This window comes from Giraffa tippelskirchi, chromosome 7 (assembly GCF_054371585.1).
Source record: "Giraffa tippelskirchi isolate mGirTip1 chromosome 7, T2T-mGirTip1v1.2.pri, whole genome shotgun sequence".
NCBI lineage: Eukaryota > Metazoa > Chordata > Mammalia > Artiodactyla > Giraffidae > Giraffa > Giraffa tippelskirchi.
In genome coordinates, this window is record NC_137281.1 from 69560933 (window position 1) to 69586026 (window position 25094).

Sequence of the window (25094 nt, forward strand, 5' to 3'; positions counted from 1 at the left end):
ATTCTCTTACTTTATCTTAGATTACAACACATTTTTCAGAATAACTTTCTATAACTTTTTTCAAATAATGTGACATTTTTATTGTTTCATTCTTTCAATATTTTCTATAAATTGTTTCAAGAAAATAGTTATAGTTATTATGTATATACATTATTATTGCTTGATATTTTATCATGTCAAAAATTGAAGGACCTATGAGCTAAGCAATGTAAGATTAGCTAAGTTAGGAAAAAACTGAGAAAATACTATTGGTATTAAGGCAAGTATAATCAAGATCAATATTTCCACTACAAAGCTATGTGACTATAAAGTCAATTACCCATCATAGACCTCAGTTTCTTCTTCTTTTCTCCCTTTTATTTTGCCACAGAATCTTTCTACAAGATCTTTTTTGTAGACAGCCTGCCTGCTCATCCCTCCCTCTCCACCCCCACCCCCTAGGTGGGGCTTCTGCTACTTTGGGTTCCATGGAGTCTATTTGAAATCTGGTCTTTGATTGTGGTTTAGAATTCTTAAGGGCTTCCCTGGTGGCTCAGATGGTAAAGAATCTGCAGGCAGTGCAGGAGACCTGGTTCAATCCCTGGGTTGGGAAGATCCCCTGGAGAAGGGCATGACAACCCACTCTAGTATTCTTGCCTGGAGAATCGCCATGGACAGAGGAGCCTCACAGGTTGCAAGAGTCAGACACATCTGAGCGACTTTCACTCAGAGTTCTTAAAAAGGCATTGGTGATTAGAGCAATGGCTGGGACTGCGTACCTTTTAGAAAAGGAATTAAACTGTGTTGAGCATGAGAATGCAAATATGCTTGGCAGTTTTCTCCTATTGTTTAAAGTTCTAATGCATCCAAATTAACTATTCTTGTAAAGAATGTATACTTTTAAAGAATGTTTAAAAATTGTTATTTAGTGTTGGTTCAGTTTGGTTCAGTGAATAGCATTTTGATCCTGTAAATTAGTGATTCTTAAGCCTGGCTATATATTAGCATCTCCCGGGGAACTTTTAAAGTCCTGTGAAATCTGGCCTCCATCAGAGATTTTGATGTACTTGCTCTGGGGTGGGACTTGGCTTCAGTGGTGACAAGCTCCAGGTGACATGTCCTCTGTGGTACAGTTGGGAGAGAAGACCACTGATCTGCAGGTGTATTTAGCAGCACTGTGTCATAAGCACAGTTAATATTGTGACTGGATCATACTGCTTTGTTGACAAGCTCATTCTCAGATAAAAGATGAATGTGAAAACAAGATACAGTATTAGGAATGATAATGTTTACAATGAAATGACAAACTTTTATGTCAAATCCTTTGATATAACACTGTATGACTAATAGTTCTTATGGTCATTATGGCCATCTTGTGTTCTTTGCCAGCAAAGGTTAAGTAATTTATAATCTTTGATTCTTTTTGAAGACAGAAAAAGATGTGAATTGCCTTGAACCGTGGTTAATAAAGGAAATGGATGCTTGTCTTTCTGACATATGGCTGCATAAAGATGTTGATGCCTTTGCTCAGGTCTTTCACCTTATTTTAACTGAAAATGTTAGTGGTAAGTATAAATTATTTCAGTTTTTTTTAATTACTCTTGCAGTTATTATGATAGAGATATAGGTTAATTCATAAAATTCAAAATTCACTTTTTGTTCACAACCAATAATTTGTTCTTTTGGAGTACTTATTTCAAATGTACAAGTGAGGATTTTTCTTATTAGCATAGTAGAATAGATAAGTATTGTATTAAATCAAGGATTCTTAACCTAATGTCTCCAGAACAGTTTTATGGGGTCTGTGAATATATGATAATTATATGCAAAAGTATTTTTATGTGTATAAGATTTGTGATATAAATATACTCACCCCCAAATCACCCCTCTTCCCCCTTGAAAATGCACATATCTTGGATTTTCAAAGAGATTTATGATTTCAAAACAGGGAAAAATGTTAATATCTTTTGCTATAGATTATTCATTCAATAAGTGAAGAATTTTGGTATACCTTTAGTTATTTAGGCTCAAGTTCTGAATCACATGTACCTGCGTTATATCATGTGACATATTTTCACTAATTTATTCTGATTTCATTAGTTGATTATAATGGATACTAGTAATCAGAGGTGAGTTTTAGAACCCTAAAGGCTTTTAGGCAAAAGGTTCAGTTCAGTTGAGTCGCTCAGTCGTGTCCGACTCTTTGCGACCCCATGAATTGCAGCACGCCAGGCCTCCCTGTCCGTCACCAACTCCCAGAGTCTACACAAACCCATGTCCATCGAGTTGGTGATGCCATCCAACCATCTCATCCTCTGTCGTCCCCTTCTCCTCCTGCCCCCAATCCTTCCCAGCATTTGTGTCTTTTCCAATGAGTCAACTCTTCGCATGAGGTGGCCAAAGTATTGGAGTTTCAGCTTCAACATCACTCCAACGCCACAGTTCAAAAGCATCAATTCTGCGGCGCTCAGCTTTCTTCACCGTCCAACTCTCACATCCATACGTGACCACTGGAAAAACCATAGCCTTGACTAGATGGACTTTTGTTGACAAAGTAATGTCTTTGCTTTTAAATATGCTATCTAGGTTGGCCATAACCTTCCTTCCAAGGAGTAAGCGTCTTAATTTCATGGCTGCAATCACCATCAGCAGTGATTTTGGAGCCCCAAAAAATAAAGTCTGACACTGTTTCCACTGTTTCCCCATCTATTTGCCGTGAAGTGATGGGACCAGGTGCCATGATCTTAGTTTTCTGAACGTTGAGCTTTAAGCCAACTTTTTCACTCTCCTCTTTCACTTTCATCAAGAGGCTCTTTAGTTCTTCTTCACTTTCTGCCATAAAGGTGGTGTCATCCGCATATCTGAGGTTATTGATATTTCTCCCGGCAATCTTGATTCCAGCTTGTGTTTCTTCCAGCCCAGCGTTTCTCATGATGTACTCTGCATATAAGTTAAATAAACAGGGTGACAATATACAGCCTTGACGTACTCCTTTTCCTATTTGGAACCAGTCTGTTGTTCCATGTCCAGTTCTAACTTTTGCTTCCTGACCTGCATACAGGTTTCTCAAGAGACAGGTCAGATGGTCTGGTATTCCCATCTCTTTCAGAATTTTCCACAGTTTATTGTGATCCACGCAGTCAAAGGCTTTGGCATAGTCAATAAAGCAAAAGGTAGAAGGATGGTAATGGAAGGTAAGTACCAAAAGGGACTTAGGTGTCAAATAGTTTATCCCCTCACTTGAACTTCTCAGCATTATTATAACTGAGCACTCCCTTCTTGAAACATGCTCTTCAGTTTACTTCTGATATTCCATACTTGACTTATTTTCTTCTCATCTCCCTGACTGGTAGGTCTTGGTTTCTTTGGCAGGAATTTTTTCTTGACCTCCAAATATGGAATTTCCTGGCCCTCAATCCTTAAACTTTACTTCTTTTTATGCTTACTCCTGAGTTGAATCTCATCTAGTCATAGCTTTAAATATTTATTTAAAATGACTCCTAACTTTTTGTTGTCTCCAATCCTGACCTCCCCCCTCACTTCAATATACCTCACTACTTGACATCTCCAGTTGGAAGTCTGTTAGGGGAATAAAACTAGATTTACACTAAACAACTTGATTTTCTATCTCCTAACCTCTCTTTCAACTTGCTATTTCGTGAATGTTCCTCTAGTGATCATTATCAGTTGTAGACTCCATTAAAAATGCAAGTGCCTGGCCATCCCAGGCACACTGAATCTAACCTTAGGGTACTACCATTCACCTAGTTGCTAAGGTAACAAAATATAAAATCATCCTTGACTTTGCTCTCATACCTCATGTGTAATCCATTAGCAAATCTTGTTAGTTTTACCTTATAAATAAATCCTGAATCTCACCATATTTTACTGCCTATACTGCTGCCATCCTAGCCCAAGCCAACATTTTTTTCCTGGACTGTTACATTGCCCTATTAACCGCTTCTATTCTTACGTTACTTAGTCTGTTCTCCAGAAAACAATTTAGATTGATCCTTTCGAAAAGGAAATTGAATCATGCCACTTCTCTCAACTCTCCCATGGCTTTCAATTACACTATGAATAAAAATCAAAGTCTTTTCCCCTGATTTAGTCTCTGATAGTCTTTTTAAATCTCATTTTCTGCTGTTTGCCTTGTTCACTGTAATTTAGCCACTCTTATCTTCTTGCTCTTCATATATGCTGTCTCATTCCCATCTTTGGGCCTTTGCTTTTGTTGTTTTTTTAATGCTTGAAATGATCTAATATGGTCCAATGCCTACTTCATTTAGGTTTCTACCCATAAGTTAGGAAATTTGAACTCTGAGACACATTGCTTTAAAACATTTATGAAACATTTTGAAGTATTTTTGTATTATCTTGGACCTCTTTTTAGATATTTCTTTTGTGACTACTAGACTATTACTTTGATAATGGTCATCTCTCCTTTATAATTTTATTGGACATTTTCCAGAGCCCAGTATTCTAATGTCTTAAGCCACGTGTAGTGAACTAAAATGTTAGCATATCTCTATGAACAGTAATTTACTTTCCATATTTTTATTTCTCTTCTAAAATCTCAATGCTTAATTTTAAGACACCACAAGTTGAAAATACTTCATGTGATCCAGGAAACCTTTGGCTTCATAGATTTCTTTTTAACTATATCAATTTTCCTGTGTGATCTTATGTAGCCAGGTAGTAATTAGCTGGTTTAGTAGGACCAGGCATTCTGTGGAATGCTAGATGCTAGTCATCTATTGCTGCATAAGAACTGATTCCCAAACTTAGTAACCTAAGACATTTATTATTTTACATAGTTATTGAGAGTCAGGAATCTGGGAGTGGCTTAACTGAGTGGTTCCGGCTCCTAGTCACTCGTAGGCTTATAGGCTGTTGGCAGGGGTTGCAGTCATTGGAAAGTTTACTGAGACTGAGGATCTGCTTCTACCATGGCTCACTCATGTGGCTGTTGGTCAGAGAACTCAGTTTGTCTCTGGCTCTTGGCAGAAAGCCTCTGTTCTTTGCCATCTGGACCTTTCCATAGGATTGCCTTGTTCTTCTCAGAATGTGACAGCTGACTTCTCCCAGAGTGTGTGATTCAAAAGGGAAAAAGGAAAAGCAAGCAGGAAACTGTAGGTACCTTTCATGTCCTAGTCTCCACAGTTGCACACCATTTTTTCCATTTTATTTTATTTGCTAGACCGACTCATTTAGTCCAGCTCACACTCAAGAAGAGGGGAATTAGGCTGCATCCTTTGAAGGAAAGAGTATTAGTGAATTTTTGGTTGTTTTCAAACTCCCACACTTATCTGTACCCCTAATTGAATATTCCATTGAAGTAGTAATTCTCATATAGTGAACACAAATCATAATCTTTGCAGATCTTTTTAATAATGCATGTGCTTTCCCACCCGAGACTACTGAATCTGAATCTAGAAGTAAGGCATAGCTATCTGTGCTTTCAGAAATAAAAAGCCTGAGGTAATTCTCTTGTAAGTCCCCCTGTCTACCTTAAGAACCACTGGTTTATATTATTTGATACCATGTTTTAGAGGGTTGTTAACCTGTTTTACTATAGAGGGTTTTTCCCAGTAGTGATTTCCTTCTGAAATTACCAATTTTGTACTTTATGAAAATGGGTTCTAAGTAATTATAATATATTGCATTGCTTGAAATATATTTTAAGATGGAATTTAAATTCAATAAAAGTTTATTTTTTTTCTCATGGAGGGGTTTTATGGGAAGTAAACTTTATGCCAGTGTTACTCTCTTTAAGCATCTTGTAAGATGACCCTGGATTGATGGGGGAATAAAAGCAAAATAAAAGGATGTCAAAAAATCATTTAAAATTTTTCATTTGCCCTTTTAAGCTTTCACTACTAGATTCTGATGACAATTAACTTTTTAATTATATTTTGTCATTTGATTAAGGCAGAATCTAGATTTAAGAAGGTTACTTAAGAGTTCAACAAAGTTACTAGCTTTCCTATCTGCTTTGATTAACACTATCTTTCCTTCTCCTGCCTTGTACTTGTGGTACTTATTTTATCCTTCTTATACTAATGACACATCAGTATCAGATCTTAGATGATAACAGTTAAGGGTTATACAGTGCTGTTATATATTTAGGTAAATAATCATGTCCTGGGTTAATTCTCCTAACATTCAAAGAAGTTAAAATGTATTTAAATAATTTGAAAATTTAACATTTACATATCTTTTCTTTCTTTTAGTTGATTATAGACATAGTGAAACCAGTGCAACAGCTCTGATGGTTGCTGCAGGAAGAGGTTTCTCAAGTCAAGTAGAACAGTTAATTAGTATGGGAGCCAATGTTCATAGTAAAGCATCAAATGGCTGGTAATTTTTAATTGCATCCATTCTTTGTATACCTTCGTATAGCTACATATATCTTTTTTGATTGCTTATATTTGCCTTTATATTAAAAGCTATTGTGAGGGGACTTCCCTAGTAGTCTAGTGGTTAAGACTCTGAGCCTCCACTGCAAGGGACGTGGGTTTAATATCTGGTTGGCAACTAAGATCCCACAGACCATGCAACACAGCCAGTAAATAAATAAAGTTGCTTAAAAAAAAAAAAAAGCTGTTGTGTAAAATTGCTCATACCTCTCTACTTTGATTGATGAATGAATAACTTTGAGTAACTAGCTTCCTAATTTTGAGAACATTATTTCTCTTTTTTAATTTGATACCTTTGAATTTTGTCAGGATGGCTTTAGATTGGGCTAAACACTTTGGACAGACTGAAATTGTGGATCTTCTAGAATCTTACAGGTAAAACTTTTTGCTATTTTTAATTCTAACTCCTTTTGAAAAAGGTTAGCCATATAAATCATAGAATGTGACCTATAAAAGCTATTTATAGTCTCTTATCCAGATATATATATATTTTTATAGTTCTAAAACCTTTTTCTAATAATAGTTTTCAGTTACTTTGTAGGTTGCTAATAAGATTTCCAAGGCAAACCATTCAATATCACAGTAATCCAAGTCTATGCCCCAATCAGTAATGCTGAAGAAACTGAAGTTGAATGGTTATATGAAGACCTGCAAGACCTACTAGAACTAACACCCAAAAAAGATGTCCTTCTCATTATAGGGGACTGGAATGCAAAAGTAGGAATTCAAGAGATACCTGGAGTAATAGGCATATTTGGCCTTGGAGTACAAAATGAAGCAGGGCAAAGGCTAATAGAGTTTTGCCAAGAGAATGCACTGGTCATAGCAAATAACCTCTTCCAACAACACAAGAGACGCTTCTACACATGGACATCACCAGATGGTCAATACCAAAATCAGATTGATTCTGTTCTTTACAGCCAAAGATGGAGAAGCTCTAAACAGTCAGCAAAAACAAGACCGGGAGCTGACAGTGGCTCAGATCACAAATTCCTTATTGCCAAATTTAGACTTAAATTGAAGAAAGTAGGGAAAACCACTAGACCATTCAGGTACAACCTAAGGCGTGACAAATAGATTCAGGTGATTAGGTGATAGAGTACCTGAAGAACTATAGACAGAGGTTTGTGACATTGTACAGGAGGCAGTGATCAAGACCATCCCCGAGGAAAAGAAATGCAAAAAGGCAAAATGGTTGTCTGAGGATGCCTACCAAATAGCTGAGAAAAGAAGAGAAGCTAAAGCAAAGGAGAAAAAGATATAAGCATGTGAATGCAGAGTTCCAAAGAATAGCAAGGAGAGATAAGAAAGCCTTCCTCAGTGATCAGTGCAAACAAATAGAGGAAAACAATAGAATGGGAAAGACTAGAAATCTCTTCAAGAAAATTAGAGATACCAAGAGAACATTTCATGCAAAGATGGGCACAATAAAGGACAGAAATGTTATGGACCTAACAGAAGCAGAAGATACTAAGAAGAGGTGGCAAGAATACACAGAAGAACTATACAGAAAGATTTTCACGACTGAGGTACAAAAAGATTTTCACGACCGAGGTAATCGCAATGGTGTGATCACTCACCTAGAGCCAGACATCCTGGAATGTGAAGTCAAGTGGGCCTTAGGAAGCATCGCTACGAACAAAGCTAGTGGAGGTGATGGAATTCCAGTTGAGCTATTTCAAATCCTCAAAGATGATGCTGTGAAAGTGCTGCACTTGATATGCCATCAAATTTGGAAAATTTATCAGACACAGGACTGAAAAGGTCAGTTTTCATTCCAATCCCAAAGAAAGGCAATGCCACAGAATGCTCAAACTACCGCACAATTGCACTCATCTCACATGCTAGTAAAGTGATGCTCAAAATTCTCCAAGCCAGGCTTCAACGGTACGTGAACTGTGAACTTCCAGATGTTCAACCTCGTTTTAGAAAGGCAGAGGAACTAGAGATCAAATTGCCAACATCCGTTGGATCATCGATAAAGCAAGAGAGTTCCAGAAAAACATCTATTTCTGCTTTATTGACTATGCCAAAGCCTTTGATTATGTGGATCACAATAAACTGTGGAAAATTATTAAAGAGATGAGAATGATAGAACATGAAGTTAAAATATATTAAAACATCTGTTATTTAGGAACACAAAATATTTATTTGACTTGGGTTTTTGTATTATATTACATCTATAGATTTAGTCTTGAATATTAGATGAAGTAAACATTTGACATATGAAATTAGTTTTATCATTTTAATTTCATTAAAGGATAATGTAGTGTCTCAAAAATTTTGGCAGATCCAAATGCTAATTCTGGTGTGGTGGGTTTTGTTGTCACCTCATTAATTGTACCCAGAACTTGCAGTCCTTTTAGTGCTAACACTTTGAAGTTCTATTCTTACAGTGTTAGGTATAGCTTACTGGATACCACAGATTACCACGTAAAGCAGTTATCTGGATAATATTTTAATTATCCCGGCTAAATCAGCTTTCTTTTTGTTCCATAGATCATTATATTATCAATTATAAATTTAAAATATTTAAATTCATTATGTTTGCTGGATTGATAAAGTTTATAGCTTTAAACAACACAAAAGTAAAACAGTATACTTGAAATGTTTTAAGTTGGACTTTAAAATTTTAAATACTATAGTTATAAAGTTGCAGAAGGTTCATATTTTTCCTATTGAAAGCAGTCTTGTTTTTCTCCTAAGCTCTTTAAGAGACACTGAGCTGAACTGAACTTTCTAGAAATCATATTGATAATCGCTAGTGATGGCAGTAGTCTATATATTTACATACAGCATGAAGAAACAAGTGGCTTGTTCCAGTAATTTCTGCTGATGCTTTTGGGGAATAGCACAGTCAACCTACTTTTAGTTTGAAGTGAAGCAAAAGTCGCTCAGTCATGTCTGACTCTTTGCAACCCCGTGGACTATACAGTCCATGGAATTCTCCAGGCCAGAATACTGGCGTGGGTAGCCTATCCCTTCTCCAGCAGATCTTCCCGACCCAGGAATTGAGCCAGGGTCTCCTGCATTGCAGGCAGATTCTTTACCAGCTGAGCTATCAGGGAAGCCTACTTTTAGTATAGGAGAACCAAATTAAGTCATGTTAAACTGGTACCTGTACACTTCTTTTATTTTTAATGAGAACTATTTTTCAGAATACTGTTTATAATAATGAGTAGTTAGAAATAACCTATTAAAATATAAGTGATGACCAAAAGTTTGTGTTTTTTAAGTTTTATTCATATCCAATTCACATATCATATAATTCACCTACTTTAGTGTGTATTCCAGTGGTTTTTAGTATGTTCAAATAGTTATGCAGTCATCACCACAGTCAATTTTGATAACATTTGCATCACCCCAGAAAGAAACCTATGCTCATTTGAAGTCTCTTCTTATTTTCCTCACTTTTTCCCAGCCCTAGGCAACCACTAATCTTCTTCCATTTTCTATAGATTAATATTCTGGACAATTCATATAAATGGAATCATATAATCTGTGGTCTTCTATAATTGGCTTCTTTCACTTAGCATAATGTTTTCAAAGGTCATCCATGTTGTAACATCCTTTTAATGACTGAGTAATATTCAATTTTCTGGGTAGACTACAGTTTGTTTATTCATTCATTAAATGATGAACAGTTCAGTTGCTTCCACTTTTGGGATGTTATGAATAATTACTGGTATAAATATTTGTGTACAGATTTTTGTGTGGACAGATATTTTCATTTCTTCTTATCTATATTCCTAGGAGTCTAACTGCTGGGGCACATGGTAACACTACGTTTAACATTTTGAGAAACAGCCACATTGTTTTCCAAAGTGGTTACATCATTTATATTTCCACTAGGGTTCCAGTTTCTTCATATCCTCTCTTAACACTTATTATTATCTGTCATTTGATGATAGTCATTGTAGTGGGTGTGAAGTGGTATCTCATTGTGGTTTTGAATTTCATTTTTCTGATGACTAATGATGTCATGTGCTGGTTGGCTGTTTGTATATTTGCTTTGAAGAAATGTCTTCAGGTTGAGCTTTTTAAAAAGCACCTGTTGCCAAGTTTTACTTTGAATAATATACTTAAAACCAAAATATGAATTACATTGTAGCTAGAGCATTAATTGTCACTTGACCTTAGAGTATATTGAAAATTTGAAGGTGGACATAATGGGAATAATTGGCAAGGGTTACTCTTTTTAATGGAATTTGACTTGGTCTATTTTTTTTTTTTTTTCTAGTGCTTCTTTGGAATTTGGAAATCTGGATGAAAGCTCTTTAGTTCAAACAAATGGAAGTGATCTCAGTGCAGAAGACAGAGAGCTTCTGAAAGCTTATCACCATAGTTTTGATGATGAAAAAGTAGACTTGGATTTGATTATGCATCTTCTATACAATATCTGCCATAGTTGTGAAGCTGGTAATTGAGTATTGTCTAAAAGAACTGGAACAAAAATATATTCTTTGATTTAGAAATTAATATTTTGTGTATATAAATTTTTATATAATTTCATTGATAATGCACAATCTCTTTAAATGTCATAAGTATTAGAGCTTATCAGTACTTGAAAATACATATATAGTTCATTATATCTAGTTGTTTTGATTGATTCTTGTTTTACAAAGAGATTGAATGTTAAAAAAATCATTCTTCTTCAGGTGCAATATTGATTTTTCTACCTGGATATGATGAAATTGTTGGTCTGAGGGATCGCATCCTGTTTGATGACAAGCGGTTTGCAGATAATGCACATAGGTAAAAGCTAACACTTTGCATTTGTTACTTTTAATAACAGTTAGGTACCACAGTATATTTTCTCTTAATTGTCAACAGATATCAAGTCTTTATGCTTCATTCAAATATGCAAACATCTGATCAAAAGAAGGTATTAAAAAATCCACCTGCAGGTGTTCGAAAAATAGTAAGCTTCATAAAATCTTCATTTTTCCATTTTGTTAGTCATTGGTTTTGCATTCATATTAACTATGATATAATATTCTATTGCAGATCCTTTCTACCAATATTGCGGAAACCAGCATCACAGTCAATGATGTTGTCTTTGTTATTGATTCTGGTAAGGTGAAAGAGGTATGTATGAATACATTGCATTTTTACTTAAATGAAAAAGGTTAAGTTCCATAACAATAAATATTTTTATGGGCAGAATTCATCTTAATGGGGAAACTTCTGGTTCTAGGATGAATTTGACATAGTAAATGTTGGTTTCACTGAAGTAAATATTCTACCTTAAACGGTTCAGTTTGTAGGGTTTGTCTTGTTATTCTAACAGTTTAGCTTGTGCAGCTTCCCTGTGGCTCAGATGGTCAAGAATCTGCCTGCAATGCAGGAGAACCAGGTTTGATCCCTGGGTTGGGAAGATCCCCTGGAGAAGGAAATGACGACCCACTCCTGTATTCTTGCCTTGAGAATCCCATGGACAGAGGAATTCATGGGGTTGCAAAGAGTCGGACACGACTAAGTGACTAACAAACACACACACTAAATATTAGGAAGAAAATGAAGCATTTGGCTAGTAACTGAAAGTTTTGTCAGTGTGGAAATTTGATTACATACTTTGTATGTTTTCTTTCTACTTATGGACATGGACTGTGTCCTTCTTGTTCACTGTTACATTTCAAGTGCTCTGCATGTAGTATTAATGGGTATTCAAAAAATGTTTAGTTCAAAAAAACCTTCTTTAGTTCAATAAAACAAACATAAAACCAGGCTTCAGCAAATGATGGCTACCAGAAGAATTGGGCCCATCAGCTGCTTTTGTAAAAATAAACTTTATTAGAATAACGCCATGTTCTTGTCCACTTTTACCCATTGTCTGACTGCTTTCACACTGCAATGGCAGATTTGAGTTGTTGCAACAGAGCTTCTCTGCAAAGGCTAAAAAATTTCTGCTAACCCCTGATATAAATAAAAGTCGGTGTTTATTTCCTTTTAGTATTGCAGTGCCCACCAATTCTCAGTGTTTCTAATTTTGGTCAGTCCTTTCATGAAAGAATTAAAATTTTTGGTTTTTCAATGAAATAAATGCTATGCATGTTGGGAAAACAAATCATGTCTGCTCTAGTGGATATAAATGATCATTTTTAATGTGAAAAGAAGTTACCTTTGTGTGTTATTGAGAAAACTGATGGTAGTGTCAAAAGTTATTTTATGCACAAAATTGATAAATGTAATATTTTATTAAAAACAAAATAAGCATCTTTTCTAAAAATGTCATAATAAATTAAGAGAACCCATTTATATTTATGTAGTTATTTTATGAAAAGGAAGGTATAAAATCACTAGAGTGTATATATTCTAGTTAGCAATGAATTCTTTTAAAATATTTCTCTAGTAAATTTTCACTTTAGTAGTGAAAATATGGAGTTAGTAGTGGTTTGTTTTTACTTTCTCTTTTGTAACATTCTGGATAGGCTAATACATTAGTAGTTCAGCAGGAGGTAAAATGGATGGGGCTGAAAATTCTTCATTTGAGAGTAGGATTACTTTAGTGATTATTACTGGAGAAGGCAATGGCACCCCACTCCAGTACTCTTGCCTGGAAAATCCCATGGACGGAGGAGCCTGGTAGGCTACAGTCCATGGGGTGACTAAGAGTCAGACATGCCTGAGCAACTTCACTTTCACTTTTCCCTTTCATGCACTGGAGAAGGAAATGGCAACCCACTCCAGTATTCTTGTCTGGAGAATCCCAGGGATGGCGGAGCCTGCTGGGCTGCCATCTATGGGGTCGCACAGAGTTGGACATGACTGAAGCGACTTAGCAGCAGCAGCAGCAGCAGTGATTATTACTATTCTCTCCTATCAGCTTCCTGAAAAGTATTTCAGAAAATGTCTTTCCCTGATCACTCCTATTCCCCACAATGATGTAAATCTGATAGAAAATGACCTTAAAAGAATAGATCAGTTCTTTCCAATCTTGATGCTTTGTAGGAACTGACTGCCATTATCCAAATGTAGTAGAGTAAAACAAATAGCTTAGCGAGGCACAGCATGAGGAAGTTTTACGGCTCTTTAGAGTTTAGTTTTCCTTTTTTTCCCTTAGAATGTTTATAACCAGAAATCTGGATTTTTTTTTAAATCGGTACCCTGTGCTAATTAGTCAAAAGGGACTCTGAATTAAACTTGTCATGTTAAAATATATTCATAATGTTTTCTATTTCTTCTTAAATACCTTTTATATATTAACATGAAGGTGATTTAAATATTACAGAAATCCTTTGATGCACTGAATTTTGTTACAATGTTAAAAATGGTATGGATTTCCAAAGCTAGCGCCATACAACGAAAAGGCAGGTAATGTATATTTAGTGAACATTCATTCAATTCCCATTCAAATAGGAACATATTTAATGTGTATTCTACTTTCTATAAAATGTTAAAATCTTCATGTTTGTCTTAATTTTTATATTATTTTTTCAAAGCAGACCAATTTTAATACTTATTATTTTTTTGGCTGTGTACAATAGGGTGCTTTATTCTCCACAGAGTGATACATGCTAAGGTGGGTTGGGCTTGGGCTGATGTACCCATATGTACAGAACTGAATAAAGTGGGTCTCTGAGAAGAAGTCTGATTTGCCTTGATGTGGAGGGGAGCTGGGGAGGATGGAGATGGATGTGACAACCAGGATGTGTTCAGTCCTGTGCTGGTTCTGGCCTGGAATGCAGGGAGGTACGGCAGCTCTCAGGGTGGTCACTTCCAGGCAGGGGCAGCCTGCTGGGCTTGGAGGGCCTTCTGTACCACATCTTCCCACTGGGCATCTGATATCTCGCGAGCCCAGGCAGGAGCCCCTGGCGCAGGCAGGCTTATGCCAGCCATCGTCCTTTTCACCAGCTCTACATGTTCTGGGTCCATGGGAACAGAGCTGTGGTTATTCAATGCTGTAGCCCCCTGCTCATCTTCGTCCTCACTTTCTAGTGGTGGGTCTGGCAAATGAAGCCCCAGGGCCTGGATCCGATCCTGGATATCAGCAACTACATCTTCTCCATCCCCCACTGCTGCCACTTCCACCTCCTCTTGTTCAGGATCCTGGTTCAGAGGCTGGTAGGAGTAGCCAGCTGGTCCTGCCCCTGTTTCCTCTTGTTCTTCCTCTGGCTCCTCACTGCTCCAATCCCCAGTGCCTTCCGTGGGGTCCTGATGTGGCCTGAGTTCCTCAGTCTGATTGGGGAAGATACGTTCAGGACCCATGGTGTCTCCCCCTAGAACTACTGCTGCCATCGGGCAGGGGCCGCTCAGAGCCCGCAACTGAACCCCTAATACTTATTTTAAAGTCAAATTTAGGTTATGTTAAAAGTAAAAATTCTTGCCTTGTAAAATCTACACTCAGAACATGTAAAAAATTTAAAAAATGAAAATAAAAGGAATGTAAGACTCATTTCTTTACTCTACAAAACAACTCGGAGTAAGTCAGTTAAATAAAGATCACTACATTAACCTCATGTATACCACATGTATCTCACATATATGTGAAGAAACGCAAATTAATGAGGTACTAGTTTTTGCTTATCAGATTGGTATCAGTGAAAATTTTTAAGTTGGAAAAAGCATAGGTCAGTAGGCTTTCATAGTTTGTTGTTGGAAGTGTAAATTGGTGTGACTTCTTCATAGGATGATTTGAAATTGTTTATCCAGATCTCCCTTTTTGCAGTGGATTCCACTTCTCATAATTTATCCTGAGTATACTTGCATATGTGTGCAAAGATATATGTTTAAGAATGCTTTTAGCAGTATATTATTAATAGTGAAAAATCTGGGAACATGGTAATGTCCATTAATAGTGAAGTGGTTAAGCAAATTATATTATTGCCACATAATGTCTTACTAAGTAAAGGAAGTATGTAGATATATGTGTCTTATGTGGATAAGTTTTCAGAAACTCATATTAATTGAAAAAGTAAGATATAAAGCATATATCTAGTATTTTCTTGTGCTAAAAAGTATCTGTATATGTTTACATATGTATTTAGACATACATTGTCAAGGAAGAGAACAATATTAAAAAACAGGGATTCTTTACTGAGAAGGAGGACAAAACGGAAGATTATATTATCGAAATTTAGTTGATAAAGCAGCAGCAGAGTTTGAGAAGTTTGACTCCAATTTTGAAAGAAGTTTTGTGGGTAGATTGCTATCAAATAGCATGGCATGCTTCAGAGAAATCATTTATGAAAGGAAGAATCCATAAATATGGCAAACTTCATTGTTGTATTATTTTAACAAATTTCCATAACTTCCAGCCTTCAGCTGATCAGCAGCCATCAACATTGGGACATGACCCTCCACCAGCAAATAGATTATGACTTTGAAGGCCCAGATGATGGCTAGCATTTTTTTAGTGATAAAGTATTTTTAAAATTAAGCTATACACATTGTTTATTTAGATGTAATGCTATTGCATGCTTAGTGTACTACAGTATAGTGTAAAACCACTCTTCTGAGTACTTGGAAACCAAAACATTCTTGTGACTCGCTTTATTGTGTGTGTTATGTTGTTTATTGTTATGTTGTTTGTTACTATGTTTATTATGTTTGCTTTATTGCCATAGTCTGGAACTGAACCTGAAATATCTCTGAGGTATGCCTGTAAATAATTCAAGAGGTACTCAGGAGAGTAATATTGGTGATTGTATGTTCAGGAGGTGAGGGGTAGGGAATAGAGTGGAATGAAGGATGTCTTACAGGTTTCTAAGAAAATTTTGTGGATGGTGGTGCAATTATCAGGTGAAATGTGAAAAGTGGTGATATGAGGACAGTTAATTTTTTATTGTGTTGAGTTTGAGTTGACTTGGAAAATCCAAGGGGAGCTAAGAGAAATATAGGTCCAGATTAGGATAATGAGACCTAGATGGATGAAATTTGAAGTTACGAGGATTATTAATATCACTTGGGAGAGAGAGTAGAGTAAGGAGAGCAGAGGTCTGAGGTCTGACCTCAGAGGAACATCAGCATTTAAGGACTGTGGAAGGATAGGAATTTCTTAGAGGAGGCTAGATAGGTGGGAGAACTAATGTGTGTGTAGTCAGGGAAATGGTGAAGGAAGGAATGGTCCGACAATGTCAGATTTTCTAACTTGTATCACACCGTATTATAGTTACGTTTGTCTCTCTGGACTGTGAACTTTGTGGGGATAGGGATATTTCTGTATCTCTGTCACTTGGTATTAGCCTTGCTATTAGCTGATACAAGGACATTAAATGAAATTAAAAGTCACTGCTTTTCTTCAAGGTGTATTTCTGGTACTTTTGAGAAAATTATGCAAGTCTCTGATGATGGGTTAAATAACACTCCTTTAGAGTTGTATAAATGCATAACTTCCACAACTCTAATCAGTGTTTACACAGTACTTGGTATCATCTTCATAAAACTGATTAAATTTAAATTGCTGTATATTTATTCATACTTTATTTTTTATTCACTTTTATTTGTGTATATATATGTATATGTATTAAATTTTTTACCATTTTCTAGAAGTATTACTTGTCAGGTAGGTATCATTCATGAATCTCACCTGTAAATGAAATAATTGAATTTCACACCTATGAAGTGTCTTTTCAAAGGTTAGGGGATCAGTATCAGAGTACAGATTCAAACTCAGATGTCCTGATACTGGTTTATTTTTCTGTCTCCTAAATCACATTGCTTTTACAGTTTCCCTGTTATGGTTTTTATTGCTTGTTTGAGCCTTAATTTTGTGTTTTAATTTTAAGGGCAGGGCGATGCAGACCTGGAATTTGTTTCCGACTGTTCAGTAGACTTCGATTCCAAAACATGTTGGAATTTCAGACTCCAGAACTTTTGAGAATGCCATTACAGGTGGAAGTTTACTTAATTCTAAAAGGCTATTTTTGTGGGTGAGGGGGGAGAGGAATCATTTCAACTTAGACTGATTGGACTTAAAAACAAATCAATTTATAAAATAAAATTCTAAAATATATATTGTGGAGAATGATTATATAAAGCTAATATTTTTTCTATAAGAAAATTTAATTCAGAAACCTCCAAAATTTTAAGGAGCTATGTGAGTGCATTTCAGTTATGGTACAGTTTGTAAATATACTGTTTTTTTACTGTAACATTTTAGGATTCTGTCAACCACATCAGTGTTCACCTTTTAAATTCTCAATGAGAAGTAGAAAACAAATCATTTAAGGTCCAAAAGATAATCTCAGTTCAAAATCTCAAAATCTCAGTACCAAAATCTCAGTTCAAGTTGCTGAGCTTACCTTGTTAGTTTTGGAACTGAGTTCACTATTTCCTGGTCTATATCAGTTTTCTGACTTAATGGAACAATCAAACACTCTGTAGTTTGTTGGGAAAACTATCAGAAGTATGTTAATTTGATTCTTTGGTGTGCCAAGCTACATGCTGGCTTCCAAATCTTAAAGAGACACTGGGTCATATTATTGGCATCCATATACCTGGATGACTTCCCACTTCTCTATGCCTATGTGCCATTTTCTGTTCTTACGATAAAACGCAGAATTCTTAACAAGAGCCTAAATCATCTCTCTTGCTTGTGTCTCTGGTTTTAATTTTTAATTCATACCTTTCCTCTTCTCTCTACTCATACTAGTAGCTTGAATTTTTCAAGCACATTTTTGTTTCTTTGTATCTTCACATGTGCCATCCCCTCTCCATAGAATCCACCCCATTATTCCTTTTCTGATTAACTAATCTTTACATAGGAAGTTAACGCAGGAGACTTAAGAGATGAGGGTTTGATCCCTAGATCAGGAAGATCCTGTGGAGGAGGGCATGGAAACCCACTCCAGTATCTTTGCCTGGAGAATCCCTTGGGCAGAGGAGCCTGGAGGGCTAGAGTACATAGGGTCGCAGAGAGTCAGGCACGACTGAAGCTACTTAGCACGCACAGTCTTTATATCTTAATTTGTGTCATTTCTTTAGAGAATTGTCCTTCACCTCCCATGGCCACCTCCTTTTGCCATTTCTTGAGCCTCATGTTTACGTCTTTAGTTCCTTTTATCCTTCATTATCACAACTGTAATTCAGTAGTTAATTATATAATTATTCTGTTTTTCACACACAGTGAAAATCCATGAGGGCAGTGTCTGCCTATGCTCTTCTTTTTCTCCAACTTGATGTGTAGCACCTAGCATCTCAGTTCAGTTCAGTCGCTCAGTCGTGTCCGACTCTCTGCGACCCCATGAATTGCAGCACGCCAGGCCTCTCTGTCCATCACCAACTCCCGGAGTCTACCCAAACCCATGTTCATCGAGTCGGTGATGCCCTCCAACCATGTCATCCTCTGTCGTCCCCTTCTCCTCCCACCCCCAATCCTACCCAGCATTAGGGTCTTTTCCAATGAGTCAACCCTTCGCATGAGGTGGCCAAAGTATTGGAGCTTCAGCTTCAACATCAGACCTTCCAATGAACACCCAGGATTGATCTCCTTTAGGATGGATTGATTGGATCTCCTTGCAGTCCAAGGGACTCTCAAGAGTCTTCTCCAACACCACAGTTCAAAAGCATCAATTCTGCGGTGCTCAGCTTTCTTCACCGTCCAACTCTCACATCCATACATGACCACTGGAAAAACCATAGCCTTGACTAGACGGACTTTTATTGGCAAAGTAATGTCTCTGCTTTTAAACATGCTATCTAGGTTGGCCATAACCTTCCTTCCAAGGAGTAAGCGTCTTTTAATTTCATGGCTGCAGTCACCATCAGTGATTCTGGAGCCCAAAAAAGTAAAGTCTGACACTGTTTCCACTGTTTCCCCATCTATTTGCCGTGAAGTGATGGGACCAGATGCCATGATCTTAGTTTTCTGAACGTTGAGCTTTAAGCCAACTTTTTCACTCTCCTCCTTCACCTTCATCAAGAGGCTCTTTAGTTCTTCTTCACTTTCTGCCATAAGGGTGGTGTCATCCGCATATCTGAGGTTATTGATATTTCTCCCGGCAATCTTGATTCCAGCTTGTGTTTCTTCCAGCCCAGCGTTTCTCATGATGTACTCTGCATATAAGTTAAATAAGCAGGATGACAATATACAGCCTTGACGTACTCCTTTTCCTATTTGGAACCAGTCTGTTGTTCCATGTCCAGTTCTAACTGTTGCTTCCTGACCTGCATACAGGTTTCTCAAGAGACAGGTCAGATGGTCTAGTATTCCCATCTCTTTCAGAATTTTCCAGTTTATTGTGATCCACACAGTCAAAGGCTTTGGCATAGTCAATAAAGCAGAAATAGATGTTTTTCTGGACCTCTCTTGCTTTTTCGATGATCCAGCGGATATTGGCAATTTGATCTCTGGTTCCTCTGCCTTTTCTAAAACCAGCTTGAACATCTGGAAGTTCACGGTTCACGTATTGCTGAAGCCTGGCTTGGAGAATTTTGAGCATTACTTTACTAGCATGTGAGATGAGTGCAATTGTGCGGTAGTTTGAGCATTCTTTGGCATTGCCTTTCTTTGGGATTGGAATGAAAACTGACCTTTTCCAGTCCTGTGGCCCCTGCTGAGTTTTCCAAATTTGCTGGCATATCGAGTGCAGCACTTTCACAGCATCACCTTTGAGGATTTGAAATAGCTCAACTGGAATTCCATCACTTCCACTGGCTTTGTTCGTAGTGATGCTTTCTAAGGCCCACTTGACTTCACATTCCAGGATGTCTGGCTCTAGGTGAGTGATCACACCATCGTGATTATCTGGGTCGTGAAGATCTTTCTTGTACAGTTCTTCTGTGTATTCTTGCCACCTCTTCTTAATATCTTTTGCTTCTGTAAGCACTTAAATATTTGTCGAATAGATAAAAGGTTGTAGAATGCAGTATAAAGGGGAAAAAAAGATTTTTGGACAGTGACTATTATTGTTATATATTAGGACTATGTGAGAAGACATTGCCAGCAGGGACAGTAGTAATCTTGATAGGAGTTGATGGAAGATGATTATTAAGATTCTCACACTAAAGCATGAGTCCATCTTTCATAGAAAGATCTTTCACAGAATGACATTGTTTCCTTTGCTGTTCATTTTAATCAGGGACTCGACTAGTCTATGTTGGGGATCTATAATTTCCATGATTTTTTAAAAAATGAAAATCAGCTATAAATGTCAGCATTTCAAAATTATTTGCTGTTTTTATTTACAGGAACTGTGTTTACATACCAAGCTGTTAGCCCCAGTTAATTGTGCTATTGCTGATTTCCTTATGAAAGCTCCTGAACCACCACCAGCTTTAATTGTAAGAAATGCTGTACAAATGCTTAAGGTTGGTCTCTTTATAGACTTATTTTACCTATTTTACTTGAAATTTAAACCAATTGATAATATGTCTTAACTAATTTTGTACCTTAAAAAATTATCTTAATAATCATGTGTTTTGAATAATGCTTTCGTGGTAATTATAGTAAAAAAGTAGGTATACATGATATATTTGAAGCAGAAATTTTTTTTATGAGATGTAATAGCAAAAGATTATTTATGTTCTTGTATCTTACTTATGGATTTTTAAGTATAGGGTTTGATTAAACAGTTTTGATCATGTCAAGTTCTATTTTATATTCTTTTATGTAGACAATAGATGCAATGGATACATGGGAAGATCTCACTGAACTTGGATATCATTTGGCTGACTTGCCAGTAGAGCCACATCTTGGTAAAATGGTCCTGTGTGCTGTTGTTTTGAAGTGTCTGGATCCCATCCTTACAATTGCCTGCACACTAGCTTATCGAGATCCTTTCGTCCTGCCAACTCAGGCCTCTCAGAAACGTGCAGCTATGCTTTGTAGGAAACGTTTCACCGCAGGAACTTTCAGTGACCACATGGCACTTCTCAGAGCTTTCCAGGTAATATTATTGTCATTTTATTTTTGAAATGTTACTAAACACATTTCTAGAGTAAGTATAACAAATTAAAAAAAATAGATATGATTCCATTAATTTTATTTCATTATAAAGTCACATTTTATTAATAGCTCAGAAGAATACCTTCCTACTACTAATACGTTAAAATTATCATGTTTTTCTCTAGTTTCTTTCATTTTCTCAATTTTCTCTTTGTAGAAATGTGTGTATATATATATTTTTGCTTTTATGTATATTTATTTTTTTTTATAAGCTCAAATTCCTTATCTTTAATCATATCTTATTCAGGAATGCTGTAAAATTTTAGTTAAGAAACAACTGTATATTACTCAAAGTGTATAGAACAAAACTTAGAAGAAAATCATTTTGAATTTAATATCTATTTATTGATTTTTTTTAGAGTATATCTCTTTTTTGTGTACTCAAGACAGTATACTAAGAATTTAATTTTGTGAAGCAAAAACCAAAAATCACTTAAAAATTTTAAGATAATAATGGTGAGAAATTGAGGAAAGTGATAAATGGGAAAGAAAAGAATAGTGAGCCTGAGTAAAGGAAATGATATTTCAATTAAGAAAATAATTGTAAGCTCTTTTGTGGGCATTATTGAACAGAAGTTGATGCATTGCTATTAATTTGGTATTTTAGATACTATATATTATAATATTAAGTGATAATATTGTAATCAGAGGAAGATTTGGAGTGGAATTCCTATCTAGTCTGTTTTTTCCCCAGCTTTTCAGTTATATTCTGAAGCAAGAGAACTCATTTTCAAAGAGAAGCTTTATTATACTACATATAGGTAATTTCTAGGAATCTCACTTTCCATTCTCACACAGAGTAGGAAGTTGATATAAAGGTTATTTTTAGAGGCCTGAAGTGACAGGATCCTTAGATATAATGGTATTATGATGGCTTAGTTGGAAATCTCTCACACTTTAGTGAAGGAAAATTAGCAGGCACATCTATGAAGGTGAATATTTTACATAGCTAGGTATTTGGGTTACCTGATACTTCATTCTCATTGGGACTTTATAAACTCAGTGGCTTTCATAGCATCATAGCATTTGAGTATAAATTATCTAATGATAATTCTATTTGATTATAAAATCTTAGATTTTATTTTAAAATTATTTATTGTTAAAAAATTAGATATAATTGACATATAACGTTATATTAGTTTTAGGTGTAGAGCCTCATGACAGTGTTTGTATATATTGTGAAATGATCACCACAATCAGTCTAGTTAACATCCATCACTATGTTGTTGTTGTTCAGTTGCTAAGTCATGTCTGACTCTTTGCGATCCCATGAACTGCAGCACACCAGGCTTCTCTGTCCTTCACTGTCTCCTGGAGCTTGCTCAGGCTCATGTTGATTGAGTCAGTGATGTCATCCAGCCATCTCATCCTCTGTTACCCCTTCTCCTCTTGCCCTCAATCTTTCCCAGCATCAGGGTCTTTTCTAGAGTCAGCTTTTTGCATCCGGTAGCCAAAGTATTGGCGCTTCAGCTTCAGCACCAGTCCCTCCAATGAATAATCAGGGTTGATTTCCTTTAGGACTGGCTGATTTGATCTCCTTGCTGTCCAAGGGACTCTCAAGAGTCTTCCCCAGTACCACAGTTCAAAAGCATCAATTCTTCAGCACTCAGCCTTCTTTATAGTCCAACTCTCACATCCATACATGACTACTGGAAAAACCGTAGCTTTGACTAGACGGACCTTTGTTGGTAAAGTTATGTCTCTTCTTTTCAATGCATTGTCTAGGTTTGTCATAGCTAGTCTTCCAAGGAGCAAGCATCTTTTAATTTTGTGGCTGCAGTCACCATCTGCAGTGATTTTGGAGCCCAAGAAAATGAAATCTGACACTCTTTCCCCATCTGTTCGCCAGGAAGTGATAGGACTGGATCCCATTATCTTTGTTTTTTGAATGTTGAGTTAAGCCAGCTTTTTCCTTTTATCTTCATCAGTTCAGTTCAGTTCAGTTCAGTCGCTCAGTCGTGTCTGACTCTTTGCGACCCCATGAATTGCAGCACGCCAGGCCTCTCTGTCCATCACTAACTCCCGGAGTCTACCCAAACCCATGTCCATCGAGTCGGTGATGCCATCCAACCATCTCATCCTCTGTCGTCCCCTTGTCCTCCTGCTCCCAATCCTACCCAGCATTAGGGTCTTTTTCAATGAGTCAACTCTTCGCATGAGATGGCCAAAGTATTGGAGTTTCAGCTTCAACATCAGTCCTTCCAATGAACACCCAGGATTGATCTCCTTTAGGATGGATTGATTGGATCTCCTTGCAGTCCAAGGGACTCTCAAAAGTCTTCTCCAACACCACCATTCAAAAGCATCAATTCTTCGGTGCTCAGCTTTCTTTACCTTCCAACTCTCACATCCATACATGACCATTGGAAAAACCATAGCCTTGACTAGACGGACTTTTGTTGGCAAAGTAATGTCTCGGCTTTTAAGTATGCTATCTAGGTTGGCCATAACCTTCCTTCCAAGGAGTAAGCATCTTTTAATTTCATGGCTGCAATCACCATCAGCTGTGATTTTGGAGCCGAAAAAAATAAAGTCTGACACTGTTTCCACTGTTTCCCCATCTATTTGCTGTGAAGTGATGGGACCAGATGCCATGATCTTAGTTTTCTGAACGTTGAGCTTTAAGCCAACTTTTTCACTCTCCTCTTTCACTTTCATCAAGAGGCTCTTTAGTTCTTCTTCACTTTCTGCCATAAGGGTGGTGTTATCTGCATATCTGAGGTTTTTGGTATTTCTCCCAGAAATCTTGCTTCCAGCTTGTGCTTCATCCAGCCCAGCATTTCAAATGATGTACTTTGCATATAAGTTAAATAAGCAGGGTGACAGTGTACAGCCTTCTGCCCAGTTTTGAACCAGTCAGTTGTTCCTTGTCCAGTTCTAACTGTGGCTTCTTGACCTGCATACAGGTTTCTCAGGAGGCAGGTAATGGGGTCTTGTATTCCCATCTCAGTAAGAATATTCCACAGTTTGTTGTGATCCACACAAATGTTTTACCGTAGTCAATGAAGCAGAAGTAGATGTTTTGTGGGAATTCGCTTGCTTTTTCTGTGATCCAGTGTATGTTGGCAATTTGATCTCTGGTTCCTCTGTCTCTTCTAAATCCAGTTTGTACATCTGGAAGTTCTTATTTCATGTACTGCTGAAGCCTAGCTTAAAGGATTTTGAGCATTACCTTGCTGACATGTGAAATGAGTGCAGTTGTACAGTAATTTGAACATTCTTTGGCATTGCCTTTCTTTGGGATTGGAATGAAAACTGACCTTTTCCAGTCCTGTGGCCACTGCTGAGTTATCCAAATTTGTTGACATAATGAGTGCAGCACTGTCACAGCATCATCTTTGAGGATTTTAAATAGCTCAGCTGGAATTCCATCATTTCCCCTAGCTTTGTTCGTAGTAATGCTTCCTAAGGCCCACTTGACTTCACACTCTAGGATGTCTGGCTCTAGGTGAGTGACCACACCATTGTGGTTATTGGGTCATTAAGAGCTTTATTGTACAGTTCTTCTGAGTATTCTTGTCACCTTTTCTTAATATCTTCTGCTTCTGTTAGGTCCTTGCCATTTTTGTCCTTTATTGTGCCTGTCTTTGCATAAAATGTTCCCTTGGTATCTCCAATTTTCTTAAAGAGATCTCTAGTCTTTCCCATTCTGTTGTTTTCCTTTATTTCTTTGCATTGTTCCCTTAAGAAGGCTTTCTTATCTTTCCTTGCAAAAAAATTTTTTATTGTGATAAGAACTTTTAAGTTCTACTCTCTAGTCTGTTAACTGAAATTGTGATCATTTCACAATATATACACGTATTGAATCA

At 36.8% G+C, this 25094-nt stretch overlaps 1 protein-coding gene and 1 pseudogene across 3 annotated transcripts in view; one reads left to right on the top strand and one right to left on the bottom strand.

Annotated features, from left to right (window-relative positions):
* YTHDC2 (YTH N6-methyladenosine RNA binding protein C2) overlaps positions 1-25094 on the top strand; it is a 68093-nt gene that overhangs the window by 21841 nt on the left and 21158 nt on the right. For both annotated transcript variants that reach the window (XM_081505753.1, XM_081505754.1), the window contains exons 10-20: positions 1409-1544; positions 6213-6339; positions 6708-6773; positions 10639-10817; positions 11057-11153; positions 11232-11319; positions 11406-11486; positions 13630-13712; positions 17126-17231; positions 20529-20648; positions 20954-21226. In XM_081505753.1, coding sequence (XP_081361879.1) covers positions 1409-1544; positions 6213-6339; positions 6708-6773; positions 10639-10817; positions 11057-11153; positions 11232-11319; positions 11406-11486; positions 13630-13712; positions 17126-17231; positions 20529-20648; positions 20954-21226 — 1356 coding nt within the window. The remainder of the gene's footprint in view (positions 1-1408; positions 1545-6212; positions 6340-6707; positions 6774-10638; positions 10818-11056; positions 11154-11231; positions 11320-11405; positions 11487-13629; positions 13713-17125; positions 17232-20528; positions 20649-20953; positions 21227-25094) is intronic.
* On the bottom strand, positions 13864-14772 carry LOC145512137 (male-enhanced antigen 1 pseudogene; annotated as a pseudogene). Its single transcript, XR_014058323.1, has one exon. The product of XR_014058323.1 is annotated as a male-enhanced antigen 1 pseudogene (transcript).